At 47.3% G+C, this 26,628-nt stretch overlaps 1 protein-coding gene across 16 annotated transcripts in view; it reads right to left on the bottom strand.

Moving 5' to 3' along the window:
* The window catches only part of ZMYND8 (zinc finger MYND-type containing 8), a 123,107-nt gene extending 101,200 nt beyond the window's left edge, over positions 1–21,907 (bottom strand). For 9 of the 16 annotated variants that reach the window (XM_040248121.1, XM_040248129.1, XM_040248130.1 and 6 more), the window contains exons 1-3: positions 21,630–21,907; positions 20,676–20,911; positions 11,842–11,912 (exon numbers count right to left, since the gene is read on the bottom strand). In XM_040248121.1, the coding sequence (XP_040104055.1) occupies positions 11,842–11,912; positions 20,676–20,689 (85 nt within the window). In that variant the 5' untranslated portion in view covers positions 20,690–20,911; positions 21,630–21,907. The other 7 variants (XM_040248118.1, XM_040248119.1, XM_040248120.1 and 4 more) reach the window with 4 other exon arrangements.
* Between the last annotated feature and the right edge of the window lie 4,721 nt (positions 21,908–26,628).

Raw genomic sequence — 26,628 nt, 5'->3', positions numbered from 1 at the left:
AATCTGGTAGTAGCCTTCAGAGCAAAATGATTCGGGGGCTAGAAATGTTTGTGGACTTGCCACCTTCAGCCTAGGCTGGAAATTTTTCAAACCTTCAGGATGTGTGAGAATGTCTGATCAAAGCGGATTACCATCCTGTCCTTTTCCTGGCCAACTTAGGGGACTTACCGGGGTGATTTCTTTTTTCTTCACCATGCTTGCAGCTTGCAAGATCTTAGTTCCCTGACCTGGGATGGAACTTGTACCCTCGGGCAGTGAAACCATGAAGTCCTAACCACTTGACAGACTGCTAGGGAATTTCCCCAGGGAAGGTTCCACAAGAGGGGAGCCTGGGTCCCTGAGGACATGGAGAAGACATGTCCTCGGGGAGAGCAGCCTGGAAGGATGGACAAACCTATGACCCGGCGAGGAGCAGGAGGGAGCCGGCAGGCACTCAGGTCGGACAGGCTGAATAGAAGGGGCAGGTTCTGCGGGGACACTGACCAGAGCCCCAGAAAGCACAGATGGAGTAGAGTCTTGAATCTCAACTCAGGGCTGGGGTCATCTTCAGGAGCCACCAGCAACCCAAAGCAGAAAAGCAAGACAATTGCACTTGTGTTTGGAAAAGGGGCCATTACAAGTGGGCTTAATACCTGGGGAAGGAAAGAAATCAGAGGGAAGGGGGCCATTTCAAAAAGCCCCATATCCCTGGGGGGTGGGGCGGGGGGGAGACAGACAAGCCACCGATCATTTCAGAGAGAGAAGAAATTTGAGTTTAGGTAATTATTTCCAGGCGCAGAAGACGATGGAAATAAAGCCATCCACTCTAGCTGAAAGGCTGCTTTTACTTCCTTCTCCAGGAGTTCTATCCACCTGGTAGACAAAGTCAAGTCACACTCATTCATTCAAGAGATATATTTATTGTGCTCCAACTGGAACAGGAACAAGTGGTGGTACAACGGGCACCGGGGAAAACAAGCTGCACGAAAACAAAAGGCAGGACCCAACCCCAGCTGGAGCCTGAGCATCCAGGGAAGGTAGGATGTTAGGAGGAAAAAAGAGAGCGGAGGACCTTCCTTTGGAGGATCTGAAAAGATCAGTGTGGCGGGAGTAGAGAGAAAGGGGCACACAGAGGCAGGAGGCTGGAAAAGTGGGCAAGGCTCACACACAAGGGTTTTAGGATTTTGCTCTTCATCCTAATACCAAGAAGTGAGCCCTTAAGACTTCAAAGCAGGAGGTGGTAGCTGAAAGAGAGGTTCCTTTTAGAAAGATTAGGAGGGTAGGGCAGATAAGAGATGGGAACCCAATTAAAAGACTACTACGGGACTTTTCTGGTGGTCCAGTGAGTGGCTAAGACGCCTCACTTCCAATGCATGAGGTGCAAGCTTGGGGGAACTAAAATCCCACATGCTGCTGGGTGAAGCCAAAAAAAAAGACTAGTATAGTTCACTGGTGATCACCTGAAGAAGAATGATATATACAATGTATTATTGTAAGAAAGCAACAAAAAAAGGGCAAAAGGATAGAAGAATCGAGGCTCAGTCCCATATCCCTGGCCTAGCCAACTGGTGGAGTCCTGGCTTATTCACCATGGGGGAGAAGCAGGTGTTTTGTTGGGGGAGCAGGAGGGAAGGCAGACAGTGAAATCAGTTTGGGACATGTTGAGTTCGAGACGCCCAGGACCAACAGGTCGGGCAGTCAGGTAGGCAGCTAGCCCTCTGCATCATAACTCAAGAAACATCTAGGCTGGAAGTAAGATATTCCTGAGTCATAAAGCCACAGATGTGGGCGAAATCACCCAGGGAAAGAACGTGCTGGGCAAGATGAGGAACCAAGCTCTCAGCGACGCCAACACTTAGAGGTGGGGAGAAGAGGAGGAGCCGGGGAAAGTAGAGGAAAAGCACAAGAAGAGGCAGGTTCCAGGAGAATGATCAGCAGTGTCCACTGCCTCCGCTAGATCAGGGCACGAAGTGCTAACACCACCCACTGGAGTCTACAGGAAGCCCGGCGGGAACTGCTAGCATGCAGCGTCTCGGTGGATGCCACCAGGGAGCTGGCAGAGCAAAGCAGGAAGTAAGGAAACCAAGACCTAAATATTGACGCTCCTTTTACCAAATTTGGCTATGGAGAGGCCAGAAAAAGGAGAAACACTAATAGGAAAGACGCAGGGTCAAGAAAGGAAACGTGGAAAAGACCTGCACGTGTTCAAAAATCTGTACATTCCTCAAAAGGCTAAACACCGAGCTACCCTATGACCCCATAACCACATTCCGAGGTCCACATGCAAGAGAAATGAAAACATACATCCACACAAAAACTCGCCCACGAATGTTTACGGCACCGTTCTTCATGACAGCCAAAAAAAAAAAGAAACAAGTCAAGTCCAACAACAGATAAATGGATAAATAAAATGTGACAACAGAATAATGCGATAGAACCTTATTCAGTCATAAAAAGGAATCAAGGAGTGGTATGAGGGGGCTTCCCTGGTGGTCCAGTGGCTGAGACTCTACACGCCCAACACAAGGGGCCGGGGTACAATCCCTGGGTCAGGGAACTAGGTCCCACATGCTGCACCTAAGAAGTTCACGTGCCACAAAGTTGCTTGCCACAACTAAGACTTAGCACAGCCTTAAAATAAGCAAATAATTTTTTTTAAGTGATATGTGCTACAACATAACTAAGCATAAGAACATTAATCTACAAGTAAGAAGTCAGATATGAAGGTTCACATACTAAATGATTCCATCTATACGAAATGATCCAGGTAAGCAAATCCAGAGAGGAAGAAAGCATGTTCGTGATCACCAGGGGCTGGGATAACTGGGCGATGAATGGGGAGTTACTGTTAACGGGGTCAGGGAGTTTTTACTGGGGTGATGAAAATGTTCCAAAATAAGACTGTGGTGATTCACTGAACGAAGCTTCCCTGGTAGCTCAGTGGTAAAAGAATCCACCTGCCAATGCAGGAAATGAGGGTCTGATCCCTGGGTCGGGAAGGTCCCCTGGAGAAGGAAATGGCAACGCACTCCAGTATTCCTGCCTGGGAAATCCCATGGACAGAGGAGCCTTGCGGGCCACAGTCCACTGGGTTGCAAAAGAGTTGGACACAACTGAAAGACTAAACAACAAGATGATCACTGAACAATTCTGTGACTGGATTAAAAACCATGTTGCTGGGAATTCCCTGGTGATCCAGTGGTTAGGACACTGTGTTTTCAGCACCAAAGGCACTGGTTCGATCCCTGGTCGGAGAACTAAGATCCCACATGCTGTACAAATCGGCCAAACATAATAATAATACTTTAAAAATAAAAACCATGTTACTGTTCCCTTTGAAATGCTGGATCTCTGGGTTCCAGGAAAGCTGAAGGTAAGACAGAATTGGGCGGGGGGGGGCACACCCACTCACCCCGACTCTGAGATATGGCCTTGCCAAGCTTGCTCCCCTCAAGTTAATCATCAAGGAGCCTCCACCAATGGAGCAAAGTGAAATAACTACTCTTTGAAACTTTCAAGCAAAAAAAAAAAAAAAAGTGCCAGGATCTCTAAAAGGCCTCAGACCTAGAATGTTAACTCCAGAGGCACTGGGAGAAGGAAAAAAGAGAGATGGTTCTTTTGAAACTAAGGTTGAAAATGGTTCATTGTAGATCATAGTCTTCTGGAACAACAGCAGTCACATAAACATGTAACGTAGATCAGGCTTCAAAACTGGGGCAAACGCAAGGTTTTCCACGAGTGAACCACGAAGATAAATCGCACAGAAGGTGCTGCAGGATTCCATGAGCAGATTGCACCGAGGCTCTGCAGGCCAAGAGAAGGTAGAAGGTTTCTCATTCAGAAAGCCATATCCAAAAATTCTCAAGAGTTGCAGGAATATTTTAGACCTTGTTGGGAGAGGAACAATCTGGTAGTTATCTAACTCGCAAATCAATTCCTTCCACCACGGATGGCACTTCTCGGGCTGGAGGAAATGTAAAAGAGCCAAAATTGAGTTAAAAATACTGATGCTCATTTTTGAAAAGAAATATTCTCAGCACTTCAGCCTCGCACTGTGATTTAATGGGTGTTTACGGTTATAGTTTCTTAAAGTTTCCTTGGGGGAAAAAAAAAAGAATGATACAAGGTCTCTGTCTGAGAGCCGTCCTCATAAACAGTCCCTTTGTGAAACAAGCTTAATTTACATACAACAGTGAGAACGAGGATCCTGTACTAATTAAGGTCGGGCTGGTTAGCAAATTGCTCTAATTGTATATTCTCCAGCTTCCTGTCTTGGAAAACATATTCATACCAAGGCAAATCTCAGCAAGAATGGTACTGTTCAAGATTTTAATATCTTGGGCTTCCGTTGCATCTGTGCAGGGTTTCCAAGTGGCTTGTTCCCTTGCGCGGGTGACATTACACAGACATTTTTTTAAAATGGCTTCAGCTTTGGCAGCCTGGCATCCGCACACCACAATCATTACTGCAAAATGCACACATCGCAGGATCAAGACACAGGCAGCCCAAACAGGGGAGCCTTTGTATGGAGCCGTGAGCGCCTAGCGTCCATCACTTTTCAGACTTTAAGTTCCTGTCCTTGGAGGAGCCACACTCCTACGTCATGTGGCTAATATCCTGTACTGAACTGTGCTGTGTCCAGTCTCCCGCAGAGAATGCAAACCCACAACTCTCCCACCACTTGTGACAGGAGATGTGTTCTGTTGGGTTCATGCGTGGTCTTTCAGAAACTGGGCTACATGGATCACGATTCTAAATCAGGCATTTTTACAGGAGGCGGGCGGGGAGGGGAATAAAATCCCAGCTGGTGACACCAAGTGAGACATATTCCTGTTCCTGCTTTGTTCAGCAATCAGATGGAGGCACCCTACCCCTTTAGGACAGACGGTCTCCCACCCACCAAAGGCCCTGAAACCCTGGATACTAGCTACATTCACTGGTCCACCTGCTGGCCCCTGAGGACATCTCACCCGGGAACCTGGGGGGCTCATGACCAAGTACAAAGGTTTAAGATCAAAGATAAAACCTAACCTCTCTTCTCTACTTGGCCACTTCATTAATCCCTCTGAGCTTCAGTTTCCTGAACTATAAAAAGGGAATAACAACACACCTGTAACACAGCATTATTAAGAGAATCAAACGAAGTAATTTACATCTAATACCTGACACCTAGTAAGTACTCAGGAAAATAGCAGCTAGGCAAACACACTTGGCACCTCGACGGTACTTCCAAGTTTTGCTCTAGCATCTTTCAGCAGATCATTACCCCCGGACACAAATGTCAACCTGACATCTTGAAAGTGCAAAAGCTTTGTCTCCTGAGAACTAAAATGCTCCAGTAAATGCCAGGGCTGGCGTTATGGCAATGACTGGCTTGGGAATTATTCAGTTAATAAGTGAGCATGTGTCAGGGGGAAGAGGGTGCACAAATTGAAATTCAGTTAGAGAATCCGAAAGGTCGTACAAACTAGACAGGAACAGAATGAAAGAATTCTGAGCCAATTCCTCTTAGGACTTCTATGTTTCTCCAGTACAGTTCAGGGTCTCCTCTCCACCCATAAGGAGGGCATGATGCTGCCAGTTTCCCAAGATGCCTGGTGGTCCTCATCCTCCTTTGAGGAATTATCTCTTCCCCAGTGAGGGCAACCCTGGGGGGTCCAAGTGTCTAGTACCAGCCCTTCCTCGGCCAAAGGGCAAAAAAATGGCACTAGGTAAGGGACTCTCCCTGGGACTCTATCCTATTGATCTGAAGAGACTATACATTTAGCTTCACTCCCCAGAGCAGCGCTGGGCCTCCAGCCACTCTACTGAGTCCATCCACCTTCCAGTCCATCCCTTCCCTGCTCCAAAGAACCCGACCTGGCTTCCGCTGCTCACAACAAAAGAACCCCAATCGGACAGTATCGGGTAGGGGCTGAAGCATGAATTTCCCAAACTGTAAGAAAAGCAGGCTAGAGGAACAAATATGTGTTCACGGAGCCCACAGCCTCACAACATGGATTTCGAATCATCGGGACTCAGAGAGAAATAAGCCTTCACTCCCGCCTTTGCAAGGGGGTCACATTTGGACCAGGGCTAACTTTAGCTCTCAGAGCCCCAGCAACCCAGTATCATAACTCCAGGCCTTTCTTTGCGTATGCGGCATCCTCACCTAACCCCAGAGGTTCTATCAGAAAGGTTCCCTAGACATAGAAGCAGCCAGTCAGTCACCTGGCCATCCGATGACCCTGGAGGGTGGGAGCTCGGCTCCACACAAGGAAAGCCATCCAAGGCAGTCCCTGGGGAGAGTGGAAGGTCTCCCTCAAAACCAGGTACCCCTTCTCCTCCCGATTCCCCACCAGAACAGAGGCTCCAAAGGTCCTGAGAAAATCAGTCCAAACGTCTCAGAGGACAGGATGCCTGTCCTAAGCATACCTGCTGGGCTACCCTATACAATCCTTTTTTTCAATTGAAGTACAATTTTTTATTGATTTATGTTATATTAAATTCAAATATATAGCATTTCGATTCAGTATTTTTACAGATTATACCCCATTATGACAAAGTGACTGTAATTCCGTGCTGTGTGCATATCCTTATTGTTTATCTATTTCATATGTAGTGGTTTGTAGCTCTTAATCCCATACCCCTACGTTGCCCATATATATTTATTCCACACATAAGTGAGAGCATACAGCGCTTGTCTTTGACTTATCTTGCTAGGACAAATATTGTCTGGGTCCATCCATGTTGCTGCAAAAGGCAGCATTTCATTCTTTTTTATAGCTGAGTAATATTCATTTATATATATACATCTTCTTTATCTCTTCTGTTGATGGACACTTGGGTTGCTTCCATATCTCAGCTATTGTAAACAGTGCTGCTATGAATATCAGGGTGCATGTGTCTTTTCAAATTACTTTATATATATATATATGTATACAGCCAGGAGTGGAACTGCTGTAACACGGTAGTTCTATTTTTAGTTTCTCTCAGGAATCACCATACTGTTCTCCATAGTGGCCACACCAATTTACCATCCCACCAATAATGCAGCAACGGTTTCCTTTTCCCCATATCATTGCCAGTTCTCATTATTTGTACTCTTTGATGATGGCCATTCTGAAAGGCATGAGGTGATCTCTTATTGTTAAAGTTTTGATTTGCATCTCTCTGACATTTGCGACGCTAGGCATCTTCCCACGTGCCCAAAGGCCATCTGTGTGTTTTCTTTGGGAAAACGTCTATTCAGGTCTTCAAACCATTTTTTGATTGGGTTGTTTGTTTTCTAATATTGGGCTTTATAAACTGTTTATATATTTTGGATTATACAATTCTTCATTAACGACCTCCATGCCCTCTTTCTGGAGACTGCAAGCAGGGAAAGAAGCACAACTTGCTGAGGAAGGCTTCCACTTGATAGGCTTATCAACACAAGTGTACCCTCCTCAACTGATTCTAATCGTGGTTAACACGTCCATGCACTAGCCATGTTCCTGGCACTGTTCTGGGTGCTCTGCACATAATGAGCAGCATATGGGGTCCAGTTCTCTGACCAGGGATTGAACCCAGGCCCCCTTCATTGGAAGCATGGAGTCCTAGCCACTGGACCACCAGGGAACTCCCCATTTAAAATCCTAATCTCCACCATAACCCACTGTTCTTATCAGCCCCCATGCACAAGGGGAAACTGAGCCATGAAGAATAGCCCAGCTAGGCATAGGGCAGCCAGAATGCAAGCTCAGGGAGTGTAAGCTCAGGGAGTTTGACATGAGAAGTGGGTTTTCTTAAACCTCCATGCCATCCTGCCTCTCAAATGGAAGGGAAAGGTTGACACAACATAGCATAGGAGACCATCAACAAACAAATAAATAGAAGTATAATATCATGGACAAGGTCCATGAAGAGCTTTTGGAATGCCATGAATGTTCAACTATCTTGATCTGGGCCATGGTTCCACAGGTATACACAAGTGTTAAAGTGCATCAAGCTGAATGCTGAACGTAAGATTTTAAATGGGGAGTTCCTTGGTGGTCCAGTGGCTAGGACTCCGTGCTTCCAATGAAGGGGGCCTGGGTTCAATCCCTGGTCAGAGAACTAGACCCCATATGCTGCAACTAAGAGTTCGCGTGCCCTGCAACTAAAGATCCTACATGCTGCAACTAACATCTGGTACAGCCAAATAATCAAACTTTTTTTTTTTTTTTACGATTTTAAATGTACCAGAAAATGGTAAAGAATGGCAGATGGTAGGAGCCACTTCTCACTGTGAGAGTGGGAGATCAGAGATTAAATAAGGACAGAAAGCTAGAAGGATCCAGGTGGTAATGGATCAGAATCAGGGACAACTGTAGGAACTCAATCTAACTTAGATACAGATAGTAATACTTATAGAGGTTCCTACATGTAGGTTCCCATATACATATGTGTTTCTTCACTCTGTCAGCTGAAAGGACCTAGAAGCAAAGACACCTCAGTAGCAATGAGGACATCCAGCACCCAGATCTTGGTTTCTAAAGCCATTCTCCAATAAATAACAGAGGGCCCTAGGGAAATGGCTAACTCTAGGCAGAAAATACATACAAGATGAGCCTATGTGGTGGTGGTGGTCTAGTCGCTAAGTCGTGTGCAACTCTTTGAGACCCCACACCAGGCTCCTCTGTCCATGGGATTTTCCAGTCAAGAATACTGGAGTGGGTGGCAATTCCTTCTCCAAAGGATCTTCCTGACCCAGGGATGGAACCTGCGGCTCCTGTGGTGCAGGCAGCGTGCTACTGTACGCTGAGCAACCAGGGAAGACCCAAATGAGCCTTAAGCATCCTAAGAAATGCCGAGAGCACTTCTGCAGTGGCAGAAAGTAAAACAGTATTCAATCAATCAACTGATCAATCGACAATGATGTCAAAGGGACACAGGAGCCAACTGAAAATGCTCCCAGTGGCCAAAGCTGGAACAATTTGAGCAACAAAATAAGGAAGTAGTACTGAACTATAACCCAAAGTATAAAACAGTTTAGTCCCTGCTGATATAAATAAATGGCTGAACAAACACATGAGGAAAACAAGACAAATCTCCCATACAGAAGAACACAAAATACTTTATGTAGATATTCTGGCCTTCGGGAGACGAGACGTGGCTCCCCACTCTGTAAACGTGGGCTGAGCACTGTGACTTCCTTCCAAAAAGGAAGAGGAAAAACCTGACATCCCCTTGGCCAAGTGATCAAGGTCAACAGCACCAGAGGTGAACTATAGTCACAATATATACCCTTGATATGACGTGATGAAAATAGCACTTTAAAGCCTTCCTCTCAGAAACCCGTAATTCCAGTCTACTCCAGTCCAACCATGAGAAAATTATTATCCCCAAATGAGGCTCATCCTACAAAATACTGCCAAACTAGCAAAGCCATCAAAAACAAGGAAGATCTAACAAACTGTCACAGCCAAGAGGATTCTAAAGGAGACACATTACTTAAATATCATGTGGGATCCTGGGTGGGGTCTTGGAACAGACAAGGGATCTTAGTGGAAAAAACTAAGGAAATCTGAATGAAGCACACCAATTCATTAATTGTGACATATGGACCAGACCAATATATGGCATTAAAAAGAGAGGGGAAATGGTGTGTGTAACTATGGGGGGGGGGCGGGGGCAGGAGGTAATATGGGAACACTCTGCTTATCCAAAAACCTAAAAACTGCTCTAAAATGAGGTTTATTTTGAAAACCTATCAGAAAACGATAGAATGGCTCCGTGGGCTGGGTGGCCATCGAAGGCCTCCCTGAGGAGACGATGTCTGAGACGGCTCTGAGATGAGAAAACTAGGCAGCGGGACCCAGGGTGGCGTGCTCCCAGCAAAGGGCCCCCAGGAAAAGATGGAGCGGGGAGGAGGAGCGGGGAGCTCAAGTGAGGTCAGGTGCACAGAGCGTCACAGGTAAACAAAAGAGAAGGAAGCTGAAGGGCTCAGGCCAGGCAGGTTGGTCACAGTGACTGCAAACTGGAGTCTGAGGGTGCTGGAAGGGCAGCGGAGGGACTCAGCAAGAGTAGACAGATCCCATGGACGTGTTTTTCCAAAATCACCCTGGCTGCTGTTGGGAGAGGATGGGGCGGGGCAGATAAGAAAGAGGGACGGAGATGATCCCAGAGCAGTCACACCTCGGGCAGCCCAGACATAGGGTGAAGGGCCAGGAACGTCCAGGGGGGCGGCAAGAAGATGAGAAGCGGGGTCTCCACACACAGACGGACGGGCCTGAGCAGGCTGATAGTCCCCAGTTTGGACCCTTTTGGAGAACGACTGGGTTCCAGGCCCTTCCAGGCCCTGAGTGTTCAGGAAAGCAGCAGCTCCTTGGAATCAGAGCCTTGATTCGGTCCGATCCCATCCTACACTTACGACCTGGGAGACATTAGCACTCGGAACCTCAGTTTCCTCATCTGAAAATGGGAACACGACCTCCCACATCCTCCCAGGTTAAGAAAACGCTCCTGGACCCTCCAAGCACAGCCTACATAAATGCCGCCAGGACGCGTTACCTTTACAAGAGAAGCCCAAGGTGGAAGGACTCTTGGAATCTAACCCAACAGCCCATTTTACAGATAAGAAAACTGAGCAGCAGAGCCAGAAAAGTGTCTGAGTGATGCACAGATCAAGCACAAAGAGCCCACCTCCAGGTCCCATTCTCGAGTTTCTTCTCCACAGTCAATTCTGACCACAAAGGGGAGCTGGGACCTGCTTCCCATCAGCAGCCATCTCCGGACACCTTTTGTTCAGATTCCCCTGCGGCTCTGCTCCTGGTCTAGCCTGAGCTGGGTGGGGGCTGTGGGGAAGGGCAGCAGGCCTCAGACTGGGCCTTGTCTCCCTCCCAACATCCTCTTCCCGCTCCCCAGGCACTGATCGCCCACCCGGGCAGCCCAGCCTGCCCACCTCTTTGAACCAGGCCCAGACCCTGTCAGGCTGGCCAGACCCAACAACAGCCACCACTAGCTGACCCTCATCATCGCCCAGAATGACAGGCTGTCTTATAAAAATCCTCAAAAAGCTCTGTTGTCTTAAACACCTTTATGGAACCACATTTTGTGAAGCTCTTAAGCTGGAAAGGACTCTTTCTGCCAGAGTCTGTACTCATCCTCTGTCTAGCCCTTCCCGCCGCTCCCAGCACAGGTACCCAGTGACTTGTCGAAGGCATAACAACACCATGGGACAACCACTTAGTTTGGAGAGGAGCATTTTCATCAACCTTCTAAAAGCACCCCTAAGGCAACGTGGGTAAGTCTCATACAGACCAAACAAAAAGTTATCAATATCGCAATTAGAAGATCTTTGAGGCGCTCTAACACAGGATTCTGAACAGAAGCACACACCCGTGTTTACTCTGACTTGCAAAACTCTAACACTGGCCCCAGAATTCCAGGAGGTCCTAACATTTTCCTTTACTCACTAACCAAGACCACCGTTTTCCAGGAAGTGGATCACCTTCATTCCACCTTCATGATTCCAAAGAGACCTTTTATTAAAATTGGAAACCAAGAAGCGGCTGGAGATGCCCGTTGCTTCTAGAACATGCTTTATTTAATTGATTCCCAAAAGTCACCCTGCAGAGAGCTAGCCAGCCATCCTCAGTCATGACATACACCACGTAAAACTGACTGTCGGGACAATTCCCAACAGGTCAGAACACCTAGCCAGACCTGCAAGGGAAAGAAAATCAGGAGGAGATTTCTCTATAAATGAGGGTCATCCATCAAAGGCGCCAACCTCTCAAAATGGGAGGAGTGTTGCAACCTCGGCTCGTAAGCCACACTTGACTGCGTTACAACAACAAGAAAAAGGAATTCCAATTTCCTCCTCTGCTCTGGAATAGATAATACAAGGTTTTTACTTACCTTTGGAGCGGGTGGAAATATCCATGCCCTCTACCACCTCCTGTTCTGTTTTTATTTCCTCTTCAGCCAAGCTGAAACAGAGCAAATTATGTTCACGTTTTAGGTAGACTGAGATCTTGCCCCATGGGGGCATTTATTCAGAAGTTCTAACAACAAAGCCACCTTTTTAAGACAATCCCCCATCCTTAGAAGAGGCAGGGGGAAAGAAACCCACATCTGATTTCAAACGAAGTGTTAAGATTCCTATAGGGGTTTTTTTAAATACTAGTTTGTTCTTGAAGTCAAATGACTATTCCAGTTGTCATGCTACAGGGGGATGCAAAAGGCTTTTTTTTAATGAGACACACAGTTACAATCTACCGCCCTGGACCAATGAAAACCCAGCCTCTGAGTAAGTTAAGTTTCTTGTTAACACTGCATTCAGGCTGGAGATGGTTTTCAGGGTACCTGGAGTTCTGATCTCTTTTGAGTTCTGCAAGGCAAAGAGTATCTTTGCAGAACTCCCTGCTAAATCTTAAAATTCCCCGATAAGGCAGTGATGAGGCAGGAACATGAAAATACATACATTAAATCACAAAGTAGAAAAATATGCCTAGGCTAGAAGCAAAAGGCCTGGCTTCAAAACATTCAAACCACCAGCATTTAGCCCAGGAATTAAGATTGGGGTCTCCACGTTCCCAGCTCCTGGGATGTTTCTTCTCTGCAGCAAGCATGGCTTAGAGAAAGCATTCAGCACGCTTCTGAGCTGTGACTAATTATCCCCCCCAACCCCCACTAAAGTGGAATGAGGGATTATTTAAAAGACAGGCTGAGAGTCGGGGGTTGGGACAAGAAGTAGGGAAAACCAGGCCCCTTCACCAAAATCTTCTCTCCCTCTCTTGGCTGGAATGCTCCCCAGCTGAACAAAGTGCAGGTCATTTCCATATTTCCCATGAATACACATACACGTCTCAGGCCAAGCCAGGAAGATCTGCTTTTAAAAGTGCCAACTATTTGAGATGTCGGAACTTTCCAAACATTCAGCTGACAACGAAATGATAAGAATTTGAGCAATTATTCTAGATGCATTTCCATCAGACTGTGGTTCAACAAGAAGAAATGAGTGCATCTCCAATTGAGACGGCTGAAATTTTCTGGAAGACTGAAGAGCCAGGACAGGAGGGAGGCTGGGTAAGGCAGGAAGAATCAGAATGTCCTGCCTGTGTTTTGTGGTCTGGGACAGTGATGAGACAAAAGAGAAGTCCCAAATGGCTTGGAACCTCAGGGTCAGGTGGAGATGCATTTAGGAAAGTTCTGTGTTTGACGAGACTAGATAGAAAAAGGAAGAGATGAGAGCTCAGGATAAAGTTAGAAGAACTTGGAGGCCTCCAACTTCACTGTTCTCAGCAAAGAGAAGAAAGAGAAAGGTAGTTTGCTTTTAAACCAGAATATTAACACATTTAGGCCTCTGATATTGAACCCTGCTGACAATTTCATTCACACTGCATCTGTAGGGAAAGCTTGGGACACAAACCACCAAAGAAACAACGGACATGTTGTCACAAGCGGTTTTCATCAGAAACCAGCGCCTCTGAAAGTTAAACACATTGATAACATGCAATAATAGAACAGTGATTTGTGGCAGGTGATTTTAGCACCGGTACTTTTTCTTCCAACTTAAGAGGCAAACATTCTCAACTTCGAAACACACCCCCTGCATGCAACACACCCAGACTGTCAAATGGATGCTGCTTATGGTTTCTTGCTTGGGGTGACTGGAAATAAATTTTAACAGAAAGCCCCAGGCGGTCTCTTCAGAGAGGGGGAAAATGGTCAGTTTCAAAAGCACAAAGAACAACCTTGATCTTTCTAGCAACTAGAATTCTGTTCCCCTCTCTAGCACAAAGTATGTGAAATACTAAACTTCTTGAAACTGATCCCATATTTTGAGTGATGTAGGAAAGGCTAATCTGGTATCCAACCAAAATGTTCAGTGGTGAAAAGAAACAATTACGCATTTACAGAGCCTACCCCTCCTCCCCAAACCCACTTGAAGGATTTCTGCAGTGATGAAAACATTCAAAGGTGTATTGATCACGGAGGAGGGCTGCATTCAAGAGAACAATTATTTGGCTTGTAACAGCCTAGAGGAGGCTGAATACTTCAGGGAGGAAAGCTGCTGAGAGGCTAAGAAAATGCAAACTAGCAAAGGGGTGGCTATTTGCTGCAGAGTTTAAGATAATCAATGCTGGAGCAGAAAAGAGGGAAAAGAAAGTTAAGCTGTTCTATCTTTCCAAGTATTACAAAGTGGGCACCAGAATCACCTAACTCTAGCAACAGCACCACCAGCTTTAGCCAAGGATTTGAAGGACAACAATTTCAGAAAACCATCTTTTTCACAGATCAGCAAGCCATCCTTTCAAAGGGAACTCATACATGCACACACACACACACACACACACTAACTTGTATTTGACTAAAGGAAACTGCAATGTCTATGCATTTAAAGGGAAAAAAAAAAAATTCATTTACAAAAGCAAAGACCAGAATGCAAAATTAGTCATTTTGAATAGCCACATCTAAAGGGACTTCCTTTTTTCTACACCACTGATCTCATTTTTTTTTTTTTTTTTTTGCTTTTTTGGTTTAGTGTTAAGTACTAGTATGTTGTTAGGTGGGGGAAAAAATATGAATATTACATCAAAAGTGGTGGTGAGAAAAGATTTGTACCTGTCTGAATGCCCCACAGATCTCAGTCAATTTAGGTTAAGAACTGTTCAGTCATTTGGAGGAAAACAAAAAAGCAGTCAAATAATAACTGTTAAGAAAAAGAGGCTACGTCTGGAGAAAAGACGTTGAACTCTTGTCATTAACACATTAAAGTCTTACAAAATACACAGCATTTTTCCTTCCATATCTGCTAGCTTCCAGCAACCCCGATTATTTAAATCCAAAACAATGGAACAAGCAGTCCTTGTTTCAAACTGACATTACTTTTTTTTTTTAGGTCGGCTAGGGGCCCGCTAAGGGAAAGAGTAAAATTAGCTGAAAATCAAACAACAGCCTCTCACCCCAACAGGAAAATACCCCACCGACTAGTTGTATATACTGTATGCTCCCCACCACCATCCCCTCTTGCACTCACAGGTTCGCCTAAGTCACTTGCCCCTGGATTTCACACACTGATACATTTCAGGCAATTAAAGAAGAAATAACCAGCGCCTGCACAGACAACCAAGACCATCCCATCCCGCCCAGAAAGAATAAAAGATTTTTCCCCCAATGCCTGAGCAAGAAAACCTCTGCTTACTTAACCTGCATGCACTGGAAAAGAGCAATTAAAAGTTGCAGATGAACTGCACCTCCAGGATGTTTTAAGCCTTCTGATTATTAATTCTGAAGACTCAAGGCTGGTCCGTAATTCCCAGGAATCCCATCCCCTCCACACTTCCAGTAAAGAGAGAGAAAAGAGAAAAATAGCTAGTTTGGATAGAAAACTGCCTGGAAACACAATGACCAGATATTTCTTCTCCCCAAGTGCCCTTACTATTTGACTTTTAACCAAGAATATCTAACCCCTCTTAGAATATATAACCAGCATGCACAAGACTCTGGGTCTACAGCTGAGGACCATCACACAGCAATTCAAGAATCATGCAATCAGTAGAAAGGACTTTTCCTTCAGCTTTTTCACTTTCATTCAAAATACCAAACTGGTCCAGGCTGTAAGAAATATTTCATCCCCAAGATACAAACATCTTTCCTCTTCCAGATCACAAAAGAGGGAATATCAAAATCCAAACACCATGCTTCCCTAAATCTGCAATTAATTTCTTTAAAAATGGGGGGGCGGGGGAGGGAGGGAATGGTTAGCAGCTTTATATAAGCACTCACCTAAAACAGGCAGAGTCATCGGGAGCTAAGCTATTTATGCAGGATTCTTAAAATGGCGTCTGGCAACACTGCCTCATTCCTGTATTGAAGCTAAAATGGTAGCAGTTTGTTCAATAGCTGTAGCTCTGGCTTAAGCAGCCCTGCTAGTTTCAAAGCCACCTTCCTAAATATCAGAACTAGGAAAAAGCTCAACCAAAGGACACCAACAACCCAACGTTTAGAGGCTTAAAAAAAAAATCTGCAGTGACAGGGGGAGTTTGTGAAGTCACAGGTTCCTAAGGAAAGCCCTTCTCTTTCAGATCCTGAGCCTTCAACATGAGGCTCTACAGTGAGGCCCCCTTACCCTCGAATTAGGTGGGTGGAAGGTTAAGAATCAGGCAGCCCTGTGGCATAAAGTGCAGACAGACAGGTGTCTGCGCAGACAACAAAAATCTTAAAAGGGTGCAGGCTGGGGAGGGGGAAGGAAGCCCATTCCCCCTTTCTGATAGATTAGAAACCAGCCTTGCATCCCTACCAAAGAGGAGCTGGGGAAAATGAAAAGTGCTTCCAGGGCAGCAGGCATCTGAAGGGCTGTACCCCAGTCTGAGGCCAAAGGAAAATAAAAAGGCTGTTTAATAAGCCTGGAAACGGCCCCCCAACACCCAGCCAGTCCTAAGACAGTTAACATCAAGGAAAAGACAGTCCGAGTCTGCAGAGGAGAAACAACAGGAAAACCTCCCCCTTAGCCAAGGCACAGAAGAATACTCACAAATTAATTTTTGTCCACCCCCAACAGAGCCCTCAAAATTAACCATGGGTTTGGCAAAACCTGCTTTCACAGGCCGAGCTAAGAACCTCATAGTGGATAATGTAATTTACGGTTACAGGTCTGAGCATGGCCTCAGAGTTTTCAAGGTGACTGTTTTGGAGCTTCAGGAGAGAAAGGAGGGCAGAGTGCCCAACGCTGTGCCAGGGCGAGGACGGGCGGCTGGCTCCTGGCCGGCCGGTAGGTAGGTAATCTTGATGAGGAGGGACAGGCTGGCAGCCCAGTTCGCTGCACTGCTGAAATGGCTCCTGCCTGCTTGTTTATCAGTAAGCAGAGTGGGGTGGAGGGGGAAGGGCGGCCATAGCCTTAGCAACCTGAAGCCAAGGGTGAATCCTTACTTGTTTCTGCCTTTGCAAGCAAGGCAAGGGCTGGCTTGCTACACTGACTCTCCCTTCCTCCTTCTCTGAGGTGGGGTGACCAAGGCACTTTTGCAGGTTATCTTTCTTTTCAGGGTCAAAGCAGAGGCAAAGCCAGACCTAGTGCTTCCCAGCTGACAAATGTTTGTGGCCTCTGCCCAGGAGACGGAAGAGGAAAAGGAGGCAAGAGAAACAAAGAGATCACACACATGTCAGGTGGCTGGACTTTGCAAAATAGAAAAACCTACCTTTGCCTTCAGGTTTTGCTGGGTTGCTGTCACCCCGCTTTCTGAAAGAGTGACTCATCCCCCCAACCTCCACCATCTCTCCTGTTTAAAACCTGAAGCCATTTCCCCACTGTTCTCCCCGGGGTAAGAAAAAGGGGAATGTTTTGTTTAAAAGAAAAGGGGTAACAAGAAAGAAAGAAAAAAAAAAAAAGCTATTGTTTCCATCTCTAATTTATAATCCAGGAGGCCCCATTGTTGCTTTTCTTTCTGACTCAAATCTTTGAGCTGTTAATTATAAAAGTAACTAGACTCAGCTTCAGCAGGCAAACCATGTTCCTATGCAGCAATTAGAAAAACTGTGTAGAAAGTTTACTGAGTGATTATATATAATTAATTCTTAGTTACAGACAGAACACGGACCATTTTCTGGAGCTAATAAAAGCAGTTACTCCCCCTCCCCCACACGAATGCCACTTAATTTCCCAAAGCAGAAAGTGAATCCATCCTGGAGGGTCTTGAAGGGAAAAAAAAAGAGAGAAAGAGAAGAATCAAAAGCTCCAGTGTGTCTGTGTTTGTTCCTTGCAGCTGTGCATCCTCTTTGGGGATTGAGGAGGCAGAAGGGAAAAGGAAAACAGCCCAACGGTTCTGTTCTTCCCTCTGCAATTTACAAATGTGGCAGAGAGAACCCGTGTACCTTGATGTAAAAAAGAAACGGTGGGGGCAGGGAGATGCCCTAGGCATGGAACCTAGGAGATGCTTCAGCTCAGCAGACCTCCTTTTCCTAAAAGGAACAAAGATGGTAGAAATTTCCAGAAGGCCTGATCTGGGTCCGGCCACTGCAATTGTCAATCTGTAACCTTTCCTCCAAGTCTATTGGTTCAAAAGCTGGAAAGAGGAAGCCCATTGGGCTGCACTGTGAGCCAGCCTGCTGCCTCTTACCTAGTCCTGCTGCAATGCAGACATTTATTTATCGGGGGGGGGGGGGGGGGGGGGGGGGGGGAAAACAACACTACTTTGAAAGCAATTAACTTTTTACAGACTCATGTCTGCTGCTTGGCCACAGTACCAGAGGCAAGAGGCTGGCTTGGTCCAGGGCTGAGAACTTGCTGGGGCTGCACATCTGAAAACAGATCTTGGCTTTGCAAACCTGTGGGAGCCATTTTAATGCAAGCTTTTGGAGGACAAGTGCCCTGCCCTTAGGTCTCCTTCCAGCCCAACAAATACACCATTATGCAAACAGTGACGGCAAGAAACCAGCAGTCTTGTGATTAGATACTGCTCCTATGAACCTCAATATGTAATTTTCATTTACAGCCAGGAGATAAGAACAAAGAAAAGAGCTGAAGTGACTGAACTTTCTGGTGTGGGTTAGAAGCACACAGTTCTAAGTACGTTACATCATTAATGGCCTGTCTCTTTACTCTGAGAAGCTGGCCTGTCTTACACAGACTTTTCTCAAGCTTAGAATGAGGTACATTCCTCGTTATTAAATGACCTTTTTCCAATGGGTTCTCAAAGGTGGGTTGCTGAACACCACTTTAAAAGAAAGATTATTGACTCCATAAAGTTGGCATAATACAGCAACTGAATATACTTCCAGTTTTTACAGTCCTGGATTGGTCTCCAGGCTGGAAATGTATGAAGTAGAACGTCTAGGGAAATTCTGAAGCAAATGCTAAACAAGAAGCTACTTTTTTGACTCTGAAGTTCTAGCTGCAGCCTTGAGAGATCAAGGGGAAATGTAAAAAGTAAGAAATAAATCAGAAGTAAAGGCAGGCGTGCATACAGATGTGTGGGGCAGGCTTGGAAAAAGGCCGGGTCTGGGATGTACTGAATCCTGAATCAGACCAAGTTTGGCGGTGGGTGGGATTTTTACAGACATGTTAAGTATCTTAAAACATAAGTACTGACACCACCCCACCACACACACACCACCACCCCAGCTCCTCCCCCCCCCACCCCCTGCCTTTAAGGCTCTGTGACTCTTAACACCAAGCAGTTTCCTTACATTTCACAAGCAGATTGCCTCCCCAGAGTTTTCTACTTAATATCCAAACAAACCCAATTCAAGGTCTCCAGTCAAGTCACAATGAACTGAACAATTTCTCCCTGTTTGAGGGTAAACAGGAAGTATAATCTTCAATCCTAGCCCCATGTTAACAGGAAAAACAGTGGATTCAAACAGTCACCTGAAATCAAGACTCTATTTAAAAGCCCTCCTTGGGTTCCTGCTCATAAAAAAAAAAAAGCCCCCAAAGGCTGGAGCCAAGACCCCCCTGTTACAAACAGACCCCAAATGTTCACCAAACTCTTTATACATGGTCACAGAAATGGATTGCTTTACTTACCCAACAAATGTTCAAGCAACCGTCTCATTTTTCCACAGTTAAGAAGAGAGAACAGGCTGGCAGATTTGGGACTTGATCAAAAAGGAAATTTTTTTAAACAGTTACACGGGATTATTAAAAACACACACACAACAACACCACCACAACCCAACCACTGAATATGGGATGCTGCCATGAGCCACAGACGTGATTTTATTTCCTCTGCACTCTATCACACAGGAGGACAGGGGATGATCCAATGTAAAAGAAGGAAAGGAGAATGAAAAGGCAGGAGAAAGGATACATGAGTTCACTGAAAGCCATGCAAGAGGAGAAAACTAAGGGATTCAAAAGACTCCTCAGATTTATTGCAGGATGTTGTCCAACATCTCTCCCCCCACAACCTCCTACACTCCCCCCCCAACCCCCAATCCCCATCCCTACTCCAAAAACTTCCTCCAAAGCCTAGAAAACACTTTCAGAAACATTTGCTGGCTGTAGGCTGGCTTTGCAGAATAACACTCTGTATCAACAGAAGTCAGGAAAAAAGGCTGAACAATGTAGTTTCAAGTGAAGAAATCCTGCAGGGAGAAAAAAGACCAGAGGGAGACACCACCACCCACCTAGGCCCCAGGACCTGTCCTCAGCACTGCTCTTCTGCTGAGGCCTTTGGTTCTGTTTCAAACACACATCCTCTCTGGCCAGCACTGAGTCCGGCCTTCCCAGCACCTCTTTGGAGGTAAACTTGCCTGCTTTGCTGTCTGCCATGAGCTCTCCTTGGAGGGGAGCCTGCTTGCTTACCTTCCATTTTCTTTCCCCAGCAGGCATGTGACACAAGAGAAGACAATAGTACAGGGTTGGGGGGGGAGGGGGGAACTGCTCAGAGAGAGAGAGAGAGAGAGAGAGAGAAGAGGGAGGAAGGAAAAAAAAAAAAAGCTTCTTTTTTGGCAATACCAGGATCTAGCTTCACACTCTTCTAGAAACACCATGTCCTGGTGGAAGAAAAGGTGTGCCAGGCCCTTGCCAGTTTGCAAAATCGAGCTCTGGCTAATGGCTACTTAGCCATGTGACCCAAGAAAGCAAAAAAAAAAAAAAAAAAAAAATTCTCTCTAAACAGTTCCAAGTTAACCTAAGTGCTGTGGGGGTGAGTGTGGCACGGCCAGCCACAAGAAATCACAAGGCTCGCCCACAAATGCGGATGTCTCAGAGGGAGGGGGAGAAAAGATGGTTAAAAAGTCGAGCTTACCTCTGTGGATGCATTGTTAACACTGTGTAATGTCAATACTTATAAAACATGGAGGACAGGCTCCTAGTTCTCACAGAAAAAGGGTTTGGCACTTCGGCTTGATGATCTGGCCGCCTCATGAAAGCGCACCCCCGATTGGCTTCCCCGGCAAATCGGAGTGTAAGGCGGCCCCGGATTGGCTGAGACACTTCCTGAGCGATTATCTTTGTGAGGCTCTGGTGAGCAAGAGAGCCATCCTGTGCATAGAGAAAGACAGGCTAAGCTAGGCCTTTTGCAGCAAGAAAAACTGAGGAAAGGGGCCCCAAGACGCCCTTCTCCCACACCCTGACTAGATTTCCCGGCGCAGGCGAACCAGTGCAGCCAGCCTGACCTGCTCCAGCAGAGCCTGAGGCCCGCAGGCCACAGGCAAGAGAGTTTTGGGGGGTGAGCTGGTAGGACTCAACCTCCTCTGCCCCCTCAGAAACGGCTCTCTCTCACTGGGAGGAGGGCTAACCCTTTTCTGGAACAATCCAGCAGAATGTTCTGCCCCCTATCCCACCCGCGGCGGGGAGGGTGGGGAGTGATGGCTGTAGGGAAGGGAGGCCCAGGAAAAGGGCCCAGGGGCAAGAGAAGGAGGCTGGAGGCAGGCCTCTGAGCAAACCAGACAGGCCAGGAGAGCCCCCCGACCCCACCCTGAAATCGCCCCAGAGCAGCCCTGGGCTTCTCAGAGGCCAGAGGACTCAGGCTGCCAGGGGGGGAGGGGAGCCAAGTGGTCAAAGTTTGCACCGTCATCGTCCGAATGCCTCCTGTGGACAAAGCAGACGAGGGAGGCCACTTGTCCCCCAGCCCAGAATCTAACCTCTCACCACCCCCACCACCCCCGCCAGCCAGAACTCAAAGGAAAAACCAAAATGGTTTCCAGCCTCCCTGCCAGGATGCCAGGGCCCCCACCCCCACCCCCACCTCCGTCCTTACCCTAAGAAAAGCCAAAGGCGCTCCTAGCAGGCCACATGCCTACATCTACAAACTTCCCTTCCCCTCCCCGGCCCCCTCCCCCACGGCTGAGGCCTGCTAAACCTGTCAGTTAAACAAAAATCTGACTTCCGTATTAGTCTCGATGGCTTCAGCTTCCTGCCTATTAACCCTCTCTCGGACTCTGGGCCTGGCTGGGAAGAACTAGGCCCTGAGATCGCAGAAAAGGCCTGTGGAAAAATACCAGCGGCAGCTCCCCCGGCAGATGCAGAAAGAGAGAGAGAGAGAGAGAGTGAGCGAGCTGCTGTCTCTCTCGCCTTGGCTTCCCAAGGAGGCGTGTACCTTCTGAATCCAGGGCACAGGCAGTGCCTCCCGGGCTGAGAAGCCATTTAAATCCAGAGGGAGAAAGAAAGATGTCAAACTCAGCCGGGAACAAGAACCCCCATTATTAGTCAGGCCTACACCCACTGCTTAGACCTTCCTGCCACAATCAGCCTTGTATGGTGGTGCTCGGGAAACGGCCCTCAGTGGGCAGACAGATCCCATGAGCTTTATTAAGGACTCTTGCTTAAATTTATCTCCACAGAGAGCGGCTTCTTTGAGTCCCCAAAGGCAGACGGAACGGCTATTTCATGCTCAGCCCTACCCTGGCAGTTCCCCACCACCATCACCTCCACCGTATCTGTGGCCCTGCTTCCCAGTAAAATATTAACTAGCGTTTCAGAACCGCTTATAATTCCACCCATCTCAACAGTATTAGGAGGTCTCTGCCTGTTTCCTCTGTCGGGCTGCCTTTGCCGTGGGTCTGTAGCCTGAGGAAGAAAAAGCAGATCCAAAAAAGGATCTTAAAACATTTGGTGCTCTCTTGCTTCTTCTTTTTTTCTTTTTTAAGACAAGGTGCTTAATGAACAAGTTTAAAAAAACAAAAACAAACAGCAAGCTGGAACAACAGAAACTAAACACCGTTCTTCAGAGGCTGGAGAAATCTTCCAGAGGTGACACAGGCATATGCCAGGAGGTAAAAACCATAGCCCAGGAAAGTCTCCCCTTCTCCTCCTAAAATTAGGACTTGGGGCTTTCTCCTTCCTACCCCATGTGTTGCCACAAAGAAAACAGTGAAGCTGAGGGCCTGCTCGCCCCGCCCCGCCCCCCGCCCCCATGGACAACAGATGCCCACCGCGTGTACATCAATTCTTCCTGGCCGGGAATCTCCTATCAAGACAGGAACAAGCCAGGAATCCAGCCCAGCACACTGGATACCGCAGGGGCAGGGCCCAGGCTATATGAAAAGGGAGGGGATTTGGTGGCTGCTGTCGTTGCATTTTAGGCTAAAGGGGCCAAGATGCAGGGAAGGACACCTCCACAAAGGTCTAGCACTCAGGAAAACAGGCTGGGCCTCACGAGAAGGGAGGGGGCCCCTCTTCCTGGGGGTGGAACTGGGTACTGGGAGACCAAAGAGAGGGCAGGACGGGGAGACGGGGACAGGAGGCCAGAGCTAATCGGACTGTGCTCTCCCTCCCGGCAGTGTGGGCAGGGGCCCCCCACCGCCGTCCCTGAAGGGATACTATCTGTGTCCATGGGTGCTGCTCTGGGGGAGGGGGAGACAAGTAGGACGGCGAGCTTGTGGCGGATCTCCCAGACAGCTCACTTCCCAAGTGGATGAGGAAATAAAATATAGCGCTGGTTGGCGTGGTGGATTTTAACCCCGGATTAAAGCTGGTTGCATAAGCAGCTGCAGCATCCTCCCCCCACCCCCACCCCGATCACTTGATCACTTGAAATGTTTTCTGGGGCAAAGAGCAGGAAGCTGCCGGCTTATTCTGGCAGCTCCGCTCTCTTTGAGGAATGCTGCTGGCATTCGAGTAGGTCTGAGGTTATCTGGAAAACAGCAATTCGGCTGGGGACAGAGACAAAGGTATGGTGGCAGATGGAATCCTGGGAGGGACGCGGATTGAAAAAGGAAGCCCAGGGCAGGCCTACTAAGGTCCAGTTCCCAGGGTTTGATGGAATGTGGCTGATAAGCAGGGAATAAAGAAAACCAAATGCTGCTGGCTTCAATCGAGAGATTACCCAGTGGGCCCCTCTCAAACCCCCCACTGCACAGAGTAATCTCAGCAGCTTCTGCATGCTCGCTAAATCAGCATTTTACACAGACTGACTCCACGAAGTAGGGAGCATTGTTTGAGAACTGGAACTGAGCCCAGAGAGGTGAAGTGAACTGCCCGAGGTCACACAGCAAGCCAGTGCTAGAGGTCAGATTTCCAACCCAGTGAAGACGTCATATCCCTAAAGCCTGTACTTTTGCCTGCCTCTAAAGAAAAGAGAAAAGCCGAACCAAGCAGAGCAGAAACGAGGCTGAAATCTACCAACAGTGACTGCATGCTCTGCGTTTTCTTTTAGGAGTTTGATTTCTTTGAGAATGTTTTAAGGACTGAATAATGAAATTGGGAGACCTTTAGGTCAGAATCATGCAAAGGCTCAGAGAAAGCTCCTCTATCCCTACAAACCTCCAGCAAGATGTCCAAGGTGACCCTTTGCAAACTCTAAAATCAGAAATATAAAAATCCCTGGAAATCAGCTTTTTTCAAAAGGGTGGTTTTGACCCCCAGGGGATAGGTAGCAATGTCTGGAGACTTTGGGGCCGTCACAGTGTGGAAAGAGAAGTGCTCTTGGCATCCAGTAGGTAGAGACCTGGGATGTGTCTAAATATCCTACCGCGTGCAGGACAGCTCCCAGAAAGAACTTATGTGATCTAACCGTCCACTGCACCAAGGTGGGAAACCTTGGCTTAAAGGAAAGGAAGAAAATCCAATCATTGTGCCTCTGGATAGCAAAGCCAGCACAGGCCTAAACAAGCACGTTTCGTGGTGATATGAATAAGCCATGAGCTAGTAAGAATAGATGAAACCATGTCTCTTTTAATATTTCCAGGAGACAGAGAATCCGGGGATAAAATCTGGCTGAAGGAAGCCAGACTGTCTCAGTGACAAAGCTGAGGGCCTCCAAGGAGAACAAAGGGTTGACCTCAGCCCCCTTCCCTGGGCTTCTTACTGGCCCAGGCCTTGCCCCACTGAAATGGCCCACAGCCAGGCCAGCAGCAGGAGCGGCCGCCTCCGCAAGCTGCATCCCAAGATAGTCTGCTGGGCTGACTATGAAAATAAGCACCCTTGGAGTTATCTGCCTCCAGCGAGCAGCAGGCCTCCCTGTCCGTTAGGTGAAACGGCCAGGACCGAGGGCGGGAAATGTCTTAAATATCTTGTTTTGTTTTGTTCCCTTTTGGCCAATTGAAACCAAGGCCGACTTCGGGCACGGAAGCAGAAAAGCTCACCTTCAGAGCATGAAGCTGACCAAGTCATGTTACAGCGGAAAAGGGGCAATTAGGATTCGGTCCCCTACCTCAGAGAAGAGGGGTCCTCGAGAAGGCTTTCTTCGTTTTGTTTTGTTTTGTTTTGCTCTTCTTTCTAGGAGGGATTGGCAGGATTACGCTAATGGAGGGAGGGGGGAAGGAAGGGCAGGTGGAGGCGGGGAGGGGATGGTACTTGACCATCAGGCAGATGGTGGCAGTGTGGGTGGGCAGAGATGTAATGGAAGCAAGAGAACACAGAATCAAAATCAGGAAGATTCAGGACCTCCCCTGACCTGCTCTTTTTATTTCCTAGCGATTACCAGTATGGAAAGAAGAGCGCATATTTATATGCTCTGTTTATTTCCATCTCCCACTAGACCAGCGCCAGTGTCTGGAGACGACTTAAGTTGTCACACCTGGAGGAAGGGAGGCAATGCTACTGCATCAAGAGGGCAAGGGTCAGGGATGCTGCGAGATGTCCTAGCGTGCCCAGGGCAGGGCCCCGCAGCAGAGAGCTAGCCAGCCCCGTAGTCTCCAGGGCTGACGCTGGGAAACCCTCCATTAGCCTGAGAGCTTCTACAAGGCAAAGATCTGGTCTGAATCCTTCACCATTGTCCCCTTAGAGTCTAACACTGTGATCAGTATGTATCAGAGCTCAATTAAACATCATCTCCTGCCTGGGCAGTTGCACTTGTCTCCTACCTGAGCCCCTGCTTCTGCCCTTGCAAATCCTTGTGCACCCACACAAACACACACACACACACAGATCCTTTAAAAACAAGTCAGATCTCATCCCTCCTCTGCTCAAAATCCATCAATAGCTCCCAACTCACAGTAAAAGCCCAAAGACTAACTATAAATACAGCCCACAGGCCTCCCCGGAACACGAGTGCCCTTAGCATCCCTGACTTCATGCAGCCCCTTCTCTGTTCCCTTGGCTCACTCTGCTCTAGCCATTTTGTCCATCTGTTCTTTCCAGGGCCTGAGTCTGAGCCTCCCTCCTCTGAGCCTTTGCACTTGATCTTCCCAAGCTCCCAATCAATGGACCTCCCAACTTCCCCAAAGCACCCAAAGCAGCCATTCCCCTCCTCTGCCTGCATGTGGCTGCCTCTTCCTTCCTGCCTTCTTGTCGGTTTCAGAAAGGAGGTTCCATTCCCACAGCCATCACCGCATCTCCCCCAGCCCATGCCTTCTGATCTGAGCCCTGGCTCCACAGCCTTTCTCTTACGTCTTTAACCTTTTTCCTTTCTTTCCCACATCAAGAGGGAGAATGGTGCAGTGGTTGAGTGTGTGGCTGCTGGCATCAGGCTGTCTGAGTGTGAATACACCTGCCCTACTTGCCAGCTGGGCAGTCTTGCCTGAGCAACAAAATTCTCTGTGCCTTGATTTCCTCAACTGTACAATGGGCACAACTGTAATGCCTACCTGGAGACGTTGAAGGGACCCATCCCATCAAGACTTGCAGCAACACAGCACTCACTTGTTTGCTATTCCTTTTTCCCTCTCTACTCACTCTTAAAAGGGTATTTCCTGGATAATTCCCACTCAGTTTTCTTTCTTCTTTCACCATCAAATTTTCCAAAGGAGGAAAGTGATAAATTGTGATACCTACCATGTTCCAAGTACTATGTCAGGTACTGTTCTAAGCAATTTACA

Source organism: Oryx dammah, unplaced genomic scaffold (genome assembly GCF_014754425.2).
Source record: "Oryx dammah isolate SB20612 unplaced genomic scaffold, SCBI_Odam_1.1 HiC_scaffold_10, whole genome shotgun sequence".
Classification (NCBI taxonomy): domain Eukaryota; kingdom Metazoa; phylum Chordata; class Mammalia; order Artiodactyla; family Bovidae; genus Oryx; species Oryx dammah.
This window is presented reverse-complemented; position numbering and strand designations above follow the sequence as displayed.